The sequence below is a fragment of the Siphateles boraxobius genome, unplaced genomic scaffold (assembly GCF_051911475.1).
Source record: "Siphateles boraxobius isolate OS27281-9 unplaced genomic scaffold, OSU_SipBor_1 13, whole genome shotgun sequence".
NCBI lineage: Eukaryota > Metazoa > Chordata > Actinopteri > Cypriniformes > Leuciscidae > Siphateles > Siphateles boraxobius.
In genome coordinates this window covers 1,884,135-1,903,240 of record NW_027508733.1, presented here as the reverse complement: position 1 = coordinate 1,903,240, position 19,106 = coordinate 1,884,135, and the positions used below count along the sequence as shown (strand labels likewise).

The 19,106-nt window shown below is 42.0% G+C and overlaps 1 protein-coding gene across 19 annotated transcripts in view; it reads left to right on the top strand.

Annotated features, from left to right (window-relative positions):
• The window catches only part of ptprsa (protein tyrosine phosphatase receptor type Sa), a 249,630-nt gene that overhangs the window by 114,068 nt on the left and 116,456 nt on the right, over nucleotides 1-19,106 (top strand). For all 19 annotated transcript variants that reach the window (XM_077225921.1, XM_077225937.1, XM_077225936.1 and 16 more), the window contains 2 exons: nucleotides 13,729-13,874; nucleotides 15,740-15,881. In XM_077225921.1, the coding sequence (XP_077082036.1) occupies nucleotides 13,729-13,874; nucleotides 15,740-15,881 (288 nt within the window). The remainder of the gene's footprint in view (nucleotides 1-13,728; nucleotides 13,875-15,739; nucleotides 15,882-19,106) is intronic.

Genomic DNA, 19,106 nt, shown 5'->3' with positions numbered 1-19,106 from the left:
CTCCTCTGGTGTTGTTTGTCGAGCTACACAATAGCCAATCAGAAAATAGCACTATTGTATCTGGGTAAGATTTAACACAACAACCAATGAAAAAAAAACTTTACCCCCCCCCCCCCCCCTCGTCGGCTGGGTGTCATCTCTGGCCTCTTGCCTGTCTTCAAAACATGAGAACCCTGACAATGTGACATAAAAACAGCAAAGTAGCGTTTTTTATTCTACTAGACTTCTAATTGGGAATACGTCGCTTGTATGTACACTGAAAGAAATGTGTGTTGAAAAGCAGAAATTGCTAGTAAATCCTGCAAGCAATAAAAAAATGGCAAGTAACACATCAATTTAAACAAAATGTTGAATGTTGACCAATTAAAATAATGATGGTATAATTATGATTTGCAACTTCATAACATTTCTACAGCGTCCGTTAAGCTAGTAGCACTGCTGGTAGTTAACAGCTCCCAACACTGATATATTAATCAATTTCTTTACTTTTTTCTTTGTAAATATCTCATTTCACACTGAAATGCATCAATTACGGATGTAAATAGGGTTGCATATTGACTTTAAATCATTGTTGTTCTCATAAGCCCCTGTTTAAGGTGATGCGGCCACATGCTGTGGGGGTTTTGTCGTTCAGCTGAACCACACGCACACAGGCTTTTATTTCGACACAGACACAAGCGAGTGGATGTCACCTCTGCGAGAGGTTGCCAACTGCATGATGTCATCCTCGCCGCCTCCCGCGCGCTCGCTCTCGCGCTCATAAATCAACATGTGGAGGAGACGTTTTTAATCAAAAAGAAAAAAGGGCTGTGAATAAATCTGGCCTGTGGTAATAAAGCTGGGGGCTGTGTGTGTGTGTGTGTGTGTGTGTGTATAGAAAGTCCAGTGGCTTTACATTTACACAATTAGCTTATGAGTACACGCACACACACACACACACACAGACACACACACTCACGAACGAACATACACCTCACACACACACACACACACACAGACACACACACTCACGCACGCACAAACACCTCACACACACACTCACGCACGCACATACACCTCACCCACACACACACACCTCACACGCGCACACACATTCACGCACGCACATACACCTCACACACACACACCTCACACGCACACAGAACTCACACACAAACCTCACACACGCTCAAGCACACATACACACACACACACACACACACACATACACGGACATACACTTCACTCGCGCACACACTTACACACCTCACAAGCACACCTCACACACACACACACACACATACACACACACACACACACCTCACACACACGGACACACACCTCGCGCGACCACTCATGCACACACAGACATACACACACACTCACACACGGACACACACCTCGCGCACACACTCATGCACACACACACACACACACACACACACACACTCACACACGGACAAACACCTCGCGCACACACTCATGCACACACAACTCACACACACATCTCGCAAACACACACCTCACAAGCACACCTCTCTCACACACACCTCACACGCGCACGCACAACTCACACACACCTCACAAACGCTTACGCACACACTCACACCCCCACACACGGACATACACCTCATGCGTGTGTGCACACACAACTCACACATACACACCTCGCATACACACACACCTCACAAGCACACCTCTCTCACACACACACACACACACATGCACACACCCCTCACAAGCACAACTCTCACACACACACATACACACACACACATGCACACACCCCTAACAAGCACACCTCTCTCACACACACACACACACACATGCACACACCCCTCACAAGCACACCTCTCACACACACACACATACACACACATACACACACACACACGCGCACACACCTCACACACATACACACACACCTCACAAGCACACCTCTCTCACACCCCTCACACACACACACACACACATACACACACACTCACTCACACACGGACATACACCTCGCGCACACACTCATGCACACACAACTCACACACACATCTCGCAAACACACACCTCTCTCACACACACACAAACACACGCACAACTCACACAAACCTCACACACGCTTACGCACACACTCACAACCAGACACGGACATACACCTCATGCGTGCGCGCACAACTCACACATACACACCTCGCATACACACGCACCTCACAAGCACACCTCTCTCACACACACATACACACACACACTAACACACGCGCACACACCTCACACACACTCACACACGGTCACACACCTCGCGCACACAGTCATGCACACGCACACAAACACACATACACACACACACACACATACACACTCACACACGGACACACACCTCACGCACACACTCATGCACACACACCTCACACACACACACACACTCACACACGGACATACCCCTCACACACACATACACACACACACACACTCACACACGGACATACACCTCGCGCACACACTCATGCACACACAACTCACACACATACACACCTCGGAAACACGCACACCTCTCTCACACACACACACACACACCTCACAACTTCACCTCTCTCACACACACTCACACAACTCACACACACCTAACAAGCATACCTCTCTCACACACACAATTCACACACACACACACACACACATAAAAACTCTCATGCACGCACACTCACATGCACACTCTCACACACATACACACTCACACACTCTCACAGACACACACACTCACATACACATTCTCACAGACACACACTCTCACACACATACTCTCTCACACACACAAACACACAGTCTCCATCCTCACTATAAGAAACAGTTTTAGCACAGTGTGTCCAGACTCTTGATTGGTATGTATCAGCATTACATCAACCCGCTCATTAGTGTGTGTCCGTCATTGTGCGAGGCGTCAGACGGGGGTCCGCTTTCCCACAATCCTCCACACGAGCTCTAAAAACAGTCGGATCGGCCTGGGTGTGCCTCCGTCTGACCACACAACCCCCGATCTGAACCTCTCGCCCCCTGTGTCCAGCGCCGCGTCGACCAGACCAAAATACCCCGTGTCCAAACTGTACGCCACAACTGCACAACGCTGCGTCCCAGTTTGTGCTCCCTCTCCCACACAACACCATTGCTCAATAACACCGGCTCGGGTTATTCCTCCATTTCAAGTTACTATGATTTCCTGTGGAAATCTATGAAACCAGTTATACGGGTAGGCAAACAGTTTTAGATCTGAAAGATGAATAAATAAGCTTTCTATTGATGTATGGTTTGTTAGGATAGGACAATATTTGTTCGAGATACGACTATTTGAAAATCTGGAATCTGACGGAGAAAAAAAACAAGAAGTTTCGAGAAAATCGCCTTTAAAGTTGTGCATTTATGTTCCCGATTGTGCTGCATCCACTCACAATTTTTTTATATATATATTTACGGTAGGAAATTTACTAAATATCTTCATGGAACATGATCTTTACTTAATATTTAAAGGTCCCATATTGTCAAAACTGAAATTTCCTGGCTTTTCTCATGATAACTGAGGTCTAGGCTCTATGAAACTACCATATAAGTTTCAAAACAGTCGATCCACAGACAAATGCACACAGCCTGCATAAAGTAGCTGTGCCTTTTCACGAGCTGTTGTGACCTCCGTATATATTTGTGATGTCAGAACTACTTAGTCACCAATGGTGGGTCACTCAGAAAACAACAGGCCAATCAGAAGAGAGGCTCATGAATATTAAGTAGACAGGCTGTTCTCAGCAGAGCTTCTGAGAAAGGAGCTGTAAAAAATATATTGACATGGTTTTTGGTAGTTATACCGCAAATATATATTCTTAAGGACATCAAAACCTAAAATAAAACTTCAGAAAGTTGTACAATATGGGACCTTTAAGTGATTTTCAGCACAAAAGAAAAATCTATAATTTTGACCCATACAATGTATTGTTGGCTATTGCCACAAATATATCAGTGGGACTTATGACTGGTTTTGTGGTCCAGGGTCACATATTAGAAATCCCGCCAAAGGCTTATTTGTTGTCGTTCCTCAGAGCGTTGCTCGCTACATCGTGGTATTTGGGGAAACGGCGTGCCGCGGGACGCTGTAGCGTTTAGCAATCTCCTTAAGTGTCCGCATGCAGTCTGCGCCCTTGCCAGATCCCCTCCGCTTTGATTGACTCGGGCAGAAAGTGACGAGAGCGATTTCAATAATTTATTTTTCCTTTGAAGCTCCCGAGTGAGAGATTTCGGTCCCCTGAGGGAAAAAAAAACAACCTTCGCCTTGTCTCTTTAAAGTTATCAGCTAAAAGGCCCTGAATGTCCCTCATTACCTGCATACAGGTTTAATTTCCCCAACACAGCTCTCATTCCTAAAGTAAATCTCTGATTTTCAACACTCGAGGTCATAAAGTGATCAGATAAAGATCAAATTATTTACCTATCTAACAAATCATATTGATGATTATATTTAATCACCCACACTACGGTGCTTTCAGGTTAGTTGTTAAAGGGAAAATAAACCCCGTCATCGTTTAGTCAACCCTCATGACGTTCTTTCGCAGAGCACCAAAGTAGACGTTTCGATGAATGTTCGTGCTGCTCTTTTCCAAGAATTGTGAGTAGGCCATATTAAGCTCAAGAAACAATTAAAAAGCACAGGAAAAGTTGTCTTTGTGACTTGTGTTTAGAGCTGAACGATTAATCGTTAAAAAACTCCCTTTACTAAATGCCAATGATTTGTCCATTAAACCTTTGACAGAATCTCACCATGATCGGCACTGACCCGCTGAGAGTAATTTGGCGCTTCAAATAACGATTGTATCCATTGCATCGTTATAACCACTAGGTGGCGACAAGTGGCTTAAAATGTATGTAACCGAATCATTCATTCAAGAGATTTGTTCAAAAACACTGATTCATCCAGTAATTAAAGTCCCCCTGTAGTCAATAATTATATCCCTTAAAACTCATCTTTGATCACCAAAATTAAATATTTAAATGTTTTTTGCCTTAAAACAAATATTGATGCCTTAAAATAGCTTAACTCGACACCCTTTCCTCATTTAGTATATGCGGTTCTATGAATATGCAAATTAGCCCCCGCCTCCACTCACTCACAGCGTTTCGACACAGTTTTCCTTGTGTTGAAAATCAAGCTTTTAAAATTGTTTACATCTACGTGGTTTTTAATACGCTTTAAGACAAACCATGTGTAAATTCATAAGTCGACAGCATTGCTGAGTATTTTCTCCTTAAAACTGCAGTGAACCAAAGACAGTCTCAAAAACACGCTTTGAAATCGCTGGTGTTTCTGACGTCACAAACTACCTTGTAACCAATCAGATCAACGTGTGATCGTCAACGAGTGGATCTCTGAGCTGAGTGAGTGAGTGGAGGCGGGGCTCATTTGCATATTCATAGAGCAGCGCATACTAAATGAGGCAAGGGTGTCGAGTTACATTCAAGCTATTTTAAGGCACAAAGACATTTTTTTCAAGGAATTTTGTTTTAAATGTTATTTTGGTGATTATAGAGGACATTTAAAGGATCAATTATTGACTTCAGGGGGGCTTTAAGTATTTATTTGATTGTGTTGACATTGTTGTATTTATAGCGAGGCCAAAGACCAATTTTCAGCCAAGGCTGGACAATAAAGTACAACTAAACTAAATATGTTGACATGTGCAAAGTTATTAGCTTCGGCAAATAATCATGCAGATATTCTAATTATTAAATAATTAAATACATTGGCGCTCTAAGTTAAACTCTAATTTCTGCCAAGTTTCATGTGTCCAAAGTACGCAAAAGTACAATTGAGGTTTTAGACTTTAGAAATAAAGGACTTGCATTTCTGTCCATTTCTCATGCAAATCTATCGCATGACTTCTGGAGACTTGGAATAAATGGTTTGGACTATTATGCTCAATGTTTTATTGTTCAGCACTTTGGTGCAACTGTTGCTTTTAAATGTGCTATAGAAATAAATTTTGACTTGACTTATTATGGTAACTTTTTTTTTTTTGTTGGAGCTTGAAAGCTCCTGATCATTATACGCTTTCGTTGTATGGAAAAGAGTGGCTTGAACATCCGTCAAAATATCTTATTTTATGCTCCACAGAAGACAAGTAGACATGAGTGTGTGCGTGTGTGTGTGCGTGCGTTTGCGTGTGTGTGTGTGTGTGTGTGAGAGTGTGTGTGCGTGTGCGTGTGTGTGTGTGTGCGTGCGTGTGCGTGTGCGTGTGTGTGTGTGAGAGTGTGTGTGCGTGTGCGTGTATGTGTGCGTGTGCGTGCGTGTGCGTGTGTGAGAGTGTGTGTGCGTGTGCGTGTGTGTGTGTGTGTGCGTGTGTAAATGACAGCGTTTTCATCTCTGTAAAATCCTCCAGCAGATGGCGCCTCATGGATCGGGTCACCTCCACCTGCATACACATACACACTCGCACACACACTTCCCCGAGCAGCTCAGATTAATCATGAAGCAGTTTAGCAGGCTCGGATTTGCTGAATGTCAAAAACGATTATTGCATGTCACCTTTGTGATCCAGCATCAGCGACTGAGCCCTTCACCAGAGTCCCATCAGAGTCAATAGACTGAAAAGATTCGGTGACTAAAGAGTGTATTCCTGCTTTAAGAGAGGAATTAAACAGTTCATCAAGAGGCCTTTGACAGTATTACAAGTACTGAGGTGAACATTTGATGATTTTGTTTGTGTTTTTGATCAAAACCCAGACGTTTTAGTTTGTTTATTGTTCAAATTTGCATAATTGATGTCACGGCTATAATTAAAAGCGGTCAGCCATTGAATTCAAGCCTAAATGACATAATGATGTTGTTGTGGCGCTTTATTCAGCAGTGTTTGTGTTTTAGCGCACGGTTTTCACATCTGTCTGTTATAGTTTTATCATGATCTCCTTGCAAAATAAGACATTTGTGATGTGAGATTCCCACAGTCCACTCCGAGGACTTTAACCCTCGAGCGATCGCAGGTGTCCGTTTTTACGAGGCCTGTCAACGAGAACCAATCGCCCGAGGACGCTGCAAATCACTTCAGATTGTTGCAATTTCCTCCTCGTCTCAGTTGCAAAATTGGCCTTATTGTTAAAGTTAATTTCCTAAAGCTCTCAGTAGACTTTGACTCACTCACCCCACACCTGCGAAAGATTTTCTTATCCAGACTTCTGCAGGAAAAAACGGCTCATTGGGGTCGGCTTTAAGGATCATAATCAGGGATAATTGTAGTAATATGACAGGAGAATTGTGGGAAGAGCACATCGGGACGAAACAACTGACTTCCTGTTGTTTGTATAGAGTATCTTTATAAGCTTTTGTACAATTAAGTCCTTTTTTTATCCCTTAAAACAAAAATCTAAATAGACATGAGACCATGTTTGACATGCAGATTAAAAATAAGAGATGAAATGAGCTGATCATAATAAAGATGAGAAGAAAAAGTAAACCACTAAATCTCATTCAATAACTGAGAGGTTTAATATAGCTTATCTTTATATATTTATTTATTTATTTAAAAAAACGGAAAGTCGTTGAATTAAAAAAAAACGGTGCAGATCTCAACTCAGAGATCTCGATTGTTTTTATTATTAAATTATTTATTATTATTATTACTTTTAAGACTGAAAACTCGTTGTATTAAAGAAACCGGTGCATGCGACACAAATTCTAACAAATGTTAGAATCATATTTATTATTTTATTGTATTATTATTATTAAAACCGAAAAGCTGTTGTATTAAAGAATCTGGTGTCATGTTATATGTTGTTATATGTTTTGTAATGTTATGTCATGTTATTTGTTATATGTTATGTCATGTTATGTCATGTTATGTTATGTTATGTTATGTTATGTTATGTTATGTTATGTTATGTTATGTTATGTTAAGACATTATCTAATAGAAACCGGTGTGTTAGTCCCAAATGGCGCTGTAATGCTCGACTGTAAAAGACCCAAATGACCCGCTTAGGGTTAATGATGACCTCATGAAAACATCTGCACAAAAACCGCATTCGACCTTTCCTGCCATCTGTTTAGAAATCATTTCTGAGTCGATTTAGTTGCTCACAGATGCTCCACAACTGCGTTTCTGAGTAATGCTCTGCATAATGCCACATAACTAGATATTAATATCGTGTGTTTTTCCCTCCGTCCTTTTATCGTTCCTCCACATGCTCTCCTGGTTGGGACTGTGAGTCTTCTGCATCTTCTGATGAAGCCTTCGCAGCGCTCGATTAGCTAGTCAAAACGCCCTGCTCGCGTGTTTCCATATCGATGTCTGAAGTCAGATCTGGTGACCGAACAATAGTCGGTCTGAAGTCAGTCGAGCTCAGGGCCACACATCTCTGTGTTCAAGCAGGAGAAGCTAAACCTGTGGCAGGACTTCCTCTTCTAGTTTTACTCGTTTTGCGGTCACAAAGACTTTCAGTTAAGTCTACAAGGGGCCGGTTTCACAATGATAGACTTTGACTATGGCTTAGATATAGTCGATAGTCAGACTTCAGGTAGACATCTAAATCAGACCGTTGCACAAAGCACTTAAGACTCTGACTATCTTAAGTAGGACTACACTGCAATGCATTCTGGGTAAAATAAGACACGTTTCAAAACTAAAAACATGGCGGATCAAGTAAGCGCATTCAACCGCTCAGTGCAGTTTACCCCAGCGGAAAATATGTGTTTGTTGGAGGAGTATAACAGTTACAAGGACATTTTACTTGGGAAATTTAGTGGAGAATGTAGTAACAAGAAGAAATGTTTAATTTGGAAAGAGATTGCTACGACAGTTAGCGTTAATCCGACTGTTAAAGACGTACAGAAAAGATACCAAAACATGGTACAAGATGCCAAAAAATAAATATTTAAGAGGAAATATCCTAAAAACCCTTTCCCTTCTCATAGCAATCTCAATAACGTTGTCAGCAAACCACAAATTATGAGCCATTTTCCCTTTTCTTTTGGCTGTTTGTAATGTAACTAACTGTTACTGCTGGTTGCCAAGGTAACAGAGTCTTTATCCCTATTCGCACGGGATTAGTATTATCTGGGGACCTCGTGTGATTTAGAAATTACCCCCCCACATCTGAGTTTCATGTGGCGCATTCGCACGGGATAACCGAAGCCTGTGATTTTACTCAAATTTACTGACTTATCTCCCGGATATGACGTCAATAGTCTATTGCTTGGAAATGTCTTTTCGTTATAGGTCTAGCTGTATTATGACATAAACAAAATAAAGTTCCTTACCGCATGCTGCTATACATGTCATTCATCTCCATCTAATCATTCTTTTTGTTTTTGCTCTTCTGATGATTTTCAGCTTTCACTTTCTGCAAATTGTGTAATTGTGTATAGCGATATGATCCAGCACCCAAAATACTATCAAAACACTCCAACGCAGCCTCCATTCTTCGCGAAACATGGATAAAAAGGCGCACATGAAACAAAAACCTTGAAAAAGTGATATATGATCCGGCCAAATCACAGAGATGCCGATTCGCACGGGACTCATATTATCACAGGGCCTCGTGTTCGGAGAAATATTGGTCTGCTATGAATTTCCATAATGTAAGTGTGAAACCCTGGTCTTGTTATTGTAAGAGGAGGTGCTTGGCTTGTATGTAGATGTTGGTTTGGAGTCTAAACATTACAGATGTTTAGGCCGAAACATGTTGCTCACATTGATTTCTCAAATTACAGCCACTTAGGACATTATCCGGCACTGGGATCCCCATAATTGCCTTTTTCAGAGGTAAAGTACGTATGATACCGAAATGTGGCTTTTTACCCTTTTAGATAAGCCTCAATCAGTGGTTGAAAGGTGGCTATTTTAAACATGATGGGCGACAAGTGATGCTCTCTCCTCTGTCCTAAAACGCCCCTGATGGGCTGCCATTTTTTGCGCCTGCATTTTCTAATTCTCAGTATAATGGAGCTGTTTTTTATAAGCTTGGGAAGGTTTTTTTTTTCTCCGTTGATTATGGTTAGTCATCTGTCACCCTGAGCCTCCCATTATAGGAGACTCACCAAATGGAGGCGACAGAATCATGTTATTATAAGCGCTTCGGGAGTCCTGCACTTCCTAACGTGAGAAAAGTATTCGGAAAGGAGATAAAGCATGTCCTTGGTTGGATACATTTTTGTCATTGGTTGTTGCGTTAAATCTTACCCAGATACAATAGTGCTATTTTCTGATTGGCTATTGTGTAGCTCGACGAACAACACGAGAGGAGACGCGCTTGATTCCTGCCGGTTCCACAGTGAGAGCGGCGCGGCCAGAGTTTTGGGCGCTGCGGCATATTAAATATATTACAAATAGTTTTTCAGCGTGAGAAATACAATGTGTGGCGGGAGAGCGTGACAAAAGACCGAAATGAGTGACTGTCACGCTCAATGCGTGACACTTGAGAGCCCGGTCATCACATTCCCTTCACCAAACCTAGAGATCGGCATGGTGTTATTTCAGTTAGCTTAATAGCTGGTGTGATTTGCATTGAGAGATGATCTTATGGAAAGTGCCCCATGCCAATCTCTAGGTGTGGTGAAGGGAATGTGATGATGTGGGATATTTTAATTCCAAAGTCCAATGGAACTTTATCAGGACGCATATTATCCTGGATCCATGAAATAACTGGCCTTTAAAAATAAAAATCTGCTGACTCTATGGGAATTTAACATAGGGGTGTCCTGACTTATGCAACCTGTATTTTAAGGAAGAACATTTATTTATTTACAATACATTATTCATTCACAAAGAAAATTGGTGTCCTTAAAGGTTGGATTTTTCCTCATTTTTTAAATTAAGGCATTAATATCAATTTCCAAAAGATGATTTTTTATTCCTATTTTTAGTCAACTTTAGCATCGGTGTTTTCACTTATACTAAGCACTGTATGTATGTATATCAGTATTGCTTGGCACATCTGTGCTTTGTTTGTGCTGTCATTAAAATGAAAACGTGTTCATTTGGTATCGTTCCTGTAAACAGAAGTAAGTGTCGGCTAGCTAGTGGAAAGGTTAATTGTGTGAGTGATCCTCTTTGTCTCGTGAAGTCTCAGCTCGTCAAAGCTTCTCTATTACACTCACAAGCTCTCTGTCAGAAAATCCATAACCGACTGCGCTGTAGGCCGTCGCATGTGGCCGCTAACGGTCATGGGTAAAGCATCGATACACAGCCGGCGGGATGTGTGACCTCGGGCGACGCAGACACTGAACAGAGAGGTTAAACTATAGGGAGCTAGTCAATCCATCACTCACGGCTGGTTTTTCTGACCTTCGTCTTGGAGTAGAGCTGCACGATTAATCGTCAAATTATGTGTCACCCACACAATCTTATTCCTAAATGGCAAAGATTCGGCAGTGTCTATTAAACCTTTGACTAACATTCAGATCTGTGTTTGATTCAGAGAGAGCAGTTGTCATGTGTAGGAATGAAACAGGGTCTTTTTTTTAAATAATCAACCACACAGCAGAACTTGAAACTCATTTCCAGCATATGGCACGGCCCGACAAATAAAAAAAAAATTTTTTGTAAGCCACTTGACACAGGTTTGTTCATTCAATCGTATTCATGGCACGAGAGTGAAAGTGATGTAGTTGAGGGTGATGAAAAAGGAGAGACGAGAAATTCTCCAGAAATTACGAACGCAAGAAAGCGTCTTTGAAAAGTGTGATAATACCAGGTGTAATGGGATTGCGTTTTGGCTGACCGACCACTTGTGATCGGTTCACCGGAAACGCATCTTAATAACAGGCTTTCTCTCTCGCTCGCTCGATTTCTGCGATATTGGTATATAATTTGCGGACGTCAGGGAGCCGCTAATAATATGCTGGAGACTCCCGGACTTTCCGGGAGTGGTGGGATGTCCTGACACAGTATTGTATTTTCTGTGTTACAAATATTCGTATTAACATAGAAGAACTTGGATAAAAGTTTATAATTCACATATAAACACTGATGTCTACAGTAGTGATCAAAATAGACCAAATCACCTTTTGAAAGTAACCGTGCTTCAAATAACGGTTTTATCATTACATCATTACAACAGTAGGTGGCGGCAAGTGACTGTTATAAAAAAATTGTCATTGAATCGTTCATTCAACTGAATTGTTCAAAAACGCTGATTCATCCAGTAATGAAACAAGGGAAGTATCCTATTTATGAGTGCGTCATTGAATCATTTACTCAAACCGATTTTTTTTTTTTAATAATTCATTTTGATTCATTAAACATTTTAAATAGACTGCAGCAATTAACATTTGTAAGAAACTCCAGTAAATTACATATTTTGTTTGGAGTTGTGGGAGAATCGTGATCTCTTTTTGAAACAAAAAAATCATGATTCTCAATTTTCAGAATCGAGCAGCATTAATACAATAAGTATGTTGTTTGTTTTTTTGCTCTACCAAATAACTATGACTCCTACCAACTAAATTAGTCAACCTGTGTGTGTTTGCGCTGTGAAAGTTGAACTTTCTTAACTTCATAATAACACAGAAAGACCTCGGGCATCATCCTCTCCACTCTCTGGAACTTCAAGTGTGTTTATCCGCACCCGGAGATTGAGGGGCTCGTCTGCCTGCCCACGGGCGGTTAATAATTAATTTGCCGTGCTTGCCTGACCGTTTGATCATCTCCTCATATCTGCACGCTTTCTGGATTTTAGCATGTTCCCCTAGAGAGCCTCTTCTCATGTCTTGTTGTGTCAAGCTTGACCTACTGCCCCGCCGAGAGAAAAAAGCGAGCGCCGGCGGAGGCCCACCGAGAAGAGTCGAGGTAGATGGCTTGATAATTTGATGAGCCGAGAACAAACTGTGCTGGGTTCTGATGAAAAAAAAATCACAGGTTTTTATTTTCCAAAACTAGCGTAATCTACAAAGAATGAGCCGTAATGGTAGACAGAATGACAGCCCCAGGTCTCCAGAAGCTGGAATAGCTGGGTCACGATAGGAAGGCAGAATGATCCATCGTTACCGACTGTCAGCCCCAATCATCTCCTGGAAATCATTAGCTTACAGCTGGCGTGTCTTATATGAAACGTGCGTGGGGTTTTGGATGCTTCACCTGACAAGGGGCTTTCAAATCATGGCAGAATCACAGGTACTTTATTATTCATTGACCAATAAATTATTCACAATGGCGTCGACGTGCTTATTTTCTGTGGTGTAATTACCGGCGTGCTGAAACACTGGCACTTTCCATTGGCGCCGCCCTGGTTTCTCCCCAACATTTCTATCCCAGCGGAACGGGTCACTAGCCCACTCCAATACTAGTCCTCTCACTCGCTATTTTATGGTCGAATGCACTTTGAGTAACTGTTAAATTGCATGTATGTGGGTGTGTGTTCAATCACTCTGCTATTTAATTTAATTGATTTGCTGTTACAGTGGCCTTGTAGCAGCATGCAACTCTTACTATTTCTGCAGTATGCATAGTATTTAGATTTTTTGTATACACTGAATGCATGACATGCTAACACTGTAAATGTGTTTATTTCAAAATGCAATGTGTTCATCTTGACTTACCATTTCTGGTGTGAACAGGAAGTAATATCAGCTGTCATTTTTCTCTTTCTTAACTCATTTGGACTTTTTTTCTTTTTTGTTTATTGTTTCAAATGCTATTTTGACCAAAATAGAAGGCATTATTGTAAATAGTAAGCGAGTACTCCATTAAAGCTAAATGCTAATAGTATTTTGCTTTTTTTTTCTTGTTTAGCTGCACCACAGTTTACAAAAAGACCTCAAAACATGATTGGCGTCTCCGGGGGTGTTGTATCCTTCGTTTGCCAAGCCACAGGTGACCCAAAGCCAAGAGTAACCTGGAACAAGAAAGGGAAGAGGGTGAACTCTCAACGCATCGAGGTAAGACTTAGCATGCTAGTACTTTAAATGGCAAACATATCAATTAAATAATCAACTATTCCTGTACTCGCAAAATGCCATCAAAAGCATCTGGAACTGTTTTTGGGTTAGTTCTCAAGTGTTTATGAAGCACACAGCTTAGCTTCTGTGGATATTTAGCAGAGCTAGTCGGTGTCTTATTTTCTTTGCTTGTTTGCTGTGATCTTTTATCATAACAAAGCTGGCAGCTGTAGTGTCTTGATCGATGTTTAGTGTTTCTTAATTAAAACTAGCTCTGCATTTAACCATTCTGTCACTATTCAACAAAGATGAAAAACTTCCCTCAAAAAAAGATCAACACAAAAATGCGTTGGCGTTTCCGATCCACTCGTTGGTGCAAACCCAAGAGTACGCTCGACTCGGGCTCAAATTATCATCTTCGTTGAGTTTAAAAGTCATTTTGTGAGGGGTTTGAATTAATTTTTTCCCCCCGAAGGCTTTGCTTTGATATTGATCTACACACACTTAGGACAGTGTGCGATCACTGGGCTGCTTCTCATTATCCTAGCCTTGAAAACTCACACACACACACACACACACACACACACACACACACACACACACACACACACACACACACACACACACACAAAAACGAAGAGAGTTTTGCCACTGGCTTACAAAGAGCCTCGTTCCTCTTTGTCATTCCCTATTGATTCGTGCGACTGTTTCGCTACAATGACATCAAATGCGAAAGCACCGCAGGAGCCTAATTAACTCTCTTGCATAATTCGGGCTCGCAGCAACATATAGATGTTCCAGGAGCCTAAAAATAGAAGCACAACAATTTTTATCAGAATTAACTGAATGTAAGCATAACCTGAAATGAGTTAGGGTTATGTTAAAAGTTAGGGATGCTGGTTGACCAAGGAAGCGAGAACACCAGCACCAAAACATTTCAATTAGGTAGTTGTGTGTCATTTACCATGACTAGGGCAACCAGGAATTAAATGCCTTGCTTTTGGGCACTTAGGATCGGTAACGCTCCAGTTCTGAGATTGAATTCATGGCCTTTTGTCTCTTTAACCAAGGCAATTGAGTCTGTTTTCTAGTTTGTTTAGGATTGAACTAGAGTGGTGGACACAGACATTTTGACGATGGGTCCTGTCTCGACTTTTTGACTGTTTTAGAATCGCCTTTGACCGCTTCAGAGTGGCTGTCTACGGGCATGCACAAACATGTCCTTAAAACAATCCTTAACGTTCGTTTTCAAAACTGTGCAACTCACCGAGTGGTTAGTGGTGTTCGTTGATGATTAAAAACAAGTAGCGTAGTGAAATACAGTTTCTGTCGTGTTTTATTTGGCATTTTGTAAAATCGAAATGGTTTCTGTTGGAGGACTCATTGCTCGTTGATATTACTGCGCTACCGCTATCAAGTGGTCGGGAGTGTGCTATCGCTTCAGACTCAAATATCGAGCGGAAGTTTATACGCGGTTGTGAGGTATCTGAAAAAAGAGTTCCACTATAGCAAAAAACACGGATTGAAATCATACATTGCGCCGATATATATTTGTTTTTAATCATCAACGAACACCACTAACACTCGGTGAGTTGCACAGTTTTGAAAACGAACGTTCAGGGTTGTTAGCTTTGTTTGTGCATGCCCATAGACAGCCACTCTGAAGCGGTCACAGGCGATTCTAAAATAGTCAAAAAGTCGAGACAGGACCCATCGTCAAAATTTCTGTCCACCACTCTAGTTCAATCCTAAACAAACTAGAAAACAGACTCAAAGTGTTAAATACCGGAATTATCCTTTAATGACATTTACCATGAACTTTTCAATGAAATATTCTGAACGCACTCTTTGTCCCTCTCACACAGACGATAGAGTTTGACGAAGGTGCGGGGGCCGTCCTCAGGATCCAGCCTCTCCGGGCGCCTCGAGACGAGAATATCTACGAGTGTGTGGCGGAGAACAGCGAAGGAGAAGACAGTGTCCAAGCTACGCTGTCGATCATTAGAGGTAAGAGGACAGTCATATGGGTTGACAGCAATTCTTGCTTCTAGAGGGCCAAATTCCTGCCAAGAAGTTTTTACACTCTCTGAAAAACTTATAAAACTTTTACTCTACACTTTTAAAAGATACACCTTTGTACCTTATTTACCCCTAAAGGGTACATATTAGTACCTATATTGTACATATGCACTCTAAAATTTGCTGGGTTAATTTTTACCCAGACTGTTGGGTTATGCCTGTTGGGTCATTTTGTTGGGTTATTTTCCAAACTGGTGTGTGTGTAACCTATTACAGGCTGCTAGTCATCACAGATTAGCTATCATTCGAAAGCTTACGAACTCAAAATTCATCCTTTGAAAACCGTTTTGAAATTGGACGATTGAGAGGCAAGCAAAGATCTTTTAAGTTGCTCCGCTCCGCATCTCTGATAAAAAATGTAAAAAAAACTTGCGTGCAATTGTAGTTTACACAGGACTGGTGAGAAATGCGGATTGATATACCTTTATTCTAGATGTTATGTGGTTTATTTTGATTTTTTGCACCTCCTCCGTGCGTGTTCTTAAAGAGAAACAGTCTTTTCAGCTTGCCACTATAAATCGCTATTTTTCTGCACTAAACTATTGAATTTTGCCCGTTTTGGCTAGAGCCTCCTCTAGACAACGAACGAATAGTGTATGATTCTGTTTTTTAGGCAGCATTACAGGTCAAAGGTCAGATTGTATTGGAACATTCTGAATATTTATCCAGTTTCATCTGGTTGAAGATCGTCATCATGCCAGATCCCGGGGAACTTGATTAGTTGGTTCAGGTGTCTTTTGTTAGGCGACCCTACTGGTAACAGGATTGGATTCCCCTGCTTTAAGTTTGTACTACACATCCTGCCAACAAGTAGTCTCACTAATTAAACACCTGATTCATCTCATCAGCTCCTTAGTATAATGAACTGGGAGCCATTCGGAGAAGTGCCGCCCGAGGACTGGAGTTGAGAAACCCTGGCCTACATTGGATAAACAAACCAGTTTGGTTAACTTGAATGTGACCCAATATTACACTTGCAGAAACTCTAAATCCGTCCTGGCCAGTTACAGAACCTCCGTCGTCTTCACCGTTGAGTTATTCGTTAGTTCCCCGTGCGCCGAGGTCCAGCCATCTGCCTTGTCAGTGCCGAGCGCTGGAGCAAGCAGCTTGCAGACTTCTTCCCGGGCCCGAACCCAAGCCGAGGGTTTTTGTAGGCAGCCCAGTTTTACATGAAAATCCTGGCTTTGGCAAGACCCATGCGGCTCAGGAAGGAACACAGGCTGTAGCACTAGGGGGGAAAACTCCTGCCCCCCCCCCCCCCCCCCGGCTCTCCCCTCGCTCTCCCCTCGCTCTCTCTCATCCCCATCTGCTGTGGGCCCGCTTTTACATCGAGCCTTATCAGAAGAGCAAGCCCCACACACACTTGTACAAAGGCCGGCACATGTGTCCATGCGCTCCCAGAGGAGAGTGCCTCGGCTCATGCACACCTGCGTGGACTTCAATCAAAGTCAATTAAACTGTCCACTAGGGCTGTAGACGATCAGTGTTGGGAACGTTACTTTAAAAAAGTAATTAGTTATAGTTACTCACTACTTGTTCCAAAAAGTAACTGAGTTAGTTACTGAATTACTCTATAATAAAAGTAACTTGTTACTCGGAAAGTAACTATTTGCGTTTTTGTATTTTTTTTTTTTTTTTTTGGTGTGCATGTTAATCAGTGAGTGCATTCACATCGGGAGCTCACGCTCAATGAAAGTTGAGGACGCTTAAAGTTAAAGAAAGCACGCTTTTGATGGATGAAGTAAACATGATTTCACACAAAAAATTCCCAAACTGCACAGAATAAACATATCTAGTGAGTTTAACAAGAACTGGAGTAGGCAAACAAAAGAAAATGAAGATTCACAAATATTTATAAAAGATTAAATTCCCCCCCCCCCCCCCCTCAGAATCTCTTTTTTTCTCTCCTCCAACAGCCCCCCCCCCTCCCCCCCCAAAAAAAGAATGGAGGTTTGTATCAAATCGTGGATCAAAAATCGTGATACGAACCGAATCGTGGGATTGATGCATCGTTACAGCCCAGCTGTCCACCATCGTGTTCTCGAGCGAACTCTTCTTTCATTTTGTCCCTGGCCAACTTCATTAAGTACTCAGTCACCTTGCCTTCTTCTTCAGGGTGTGTCCGCCCGCCCGCCCGCCCGCGCAAGAGAAAAGGCTTTGTCGTAAATCTGCCGGTGCTCTTTCCAGGGGCTTAGGTTTGTTTTTAGCTGCCTTCTGGCTGCCCACAAAAGTGGTGAGCAGAATGCTTAAGATGTGCCATCTGCTTTTCCACAGAGTCCTCTGAGAGTCCTTGGAGGAGTCTCTGAGAAAACCACGCAAACCTGCAACTGTCGGTGCTTCTCCTCTGTCACAACCCTTTCTTCCCCTCCTCTGCTGTCTTCTCTTAAAGCAGCGCTGTTTTCCTCTTCGTTCTGACCCTGGCTTTGAGCCCGTCTTGGCAGTCTTGTCGACCACTGACCCAGAGCTAGCACTTCATAGAGTCCAACAGCAACAGCAGCCCAGGGTTCTCCATCTGCTCGCGCCCTGCGAGGTGTCAGACGCTTGCACACTTCTGTACACATTCAGGTGTGTCTGGCCTTAACTTGCCCCTGGTCACGCTGTGGGAATGCTGGGTTCAGGGTGCTAGCCAACAAAAGATCAAAACGGTAACGCTGGATGCATTTGGCAAATCTAAAGGTGTCAGACCACCTTTCCAGCTCTCGTCCAAAACCTTATACTTTTTTATAGTTTCATAGTAGGCTAACTCCAGATGTTAAGGCAATCCCAGAATGTGCAGTGGGGAAAAGGTCCTTCCAAGATGCCAAACGAGGACAGTTATATTTTAACCAATATTTTGTATTTCTATGCTAATAAGAGTGCTGCTATATTAGCATCATGCTAATGGAAAACTCAATTAGAGACGGGGTCTCCTGTGTGAGGAGCACTAGTTTAGTTGAGTTAGAAGGTTGAAAATATACTGTATTCTTACACTAAAAAACACTGGGTTAAAAACATCCCAAGGGCTGGTTAAATATAGCACAGAACACGTTGGGTTAATTTTACCCAGCAAATTGGGTTGTTTATTTAACTCATCATACTGGGTTGATTCATTTTTTTCTATAGTACTAGCTTTTTATTGTTATTTTACTTCATACATGTATTAATGTTTACGGA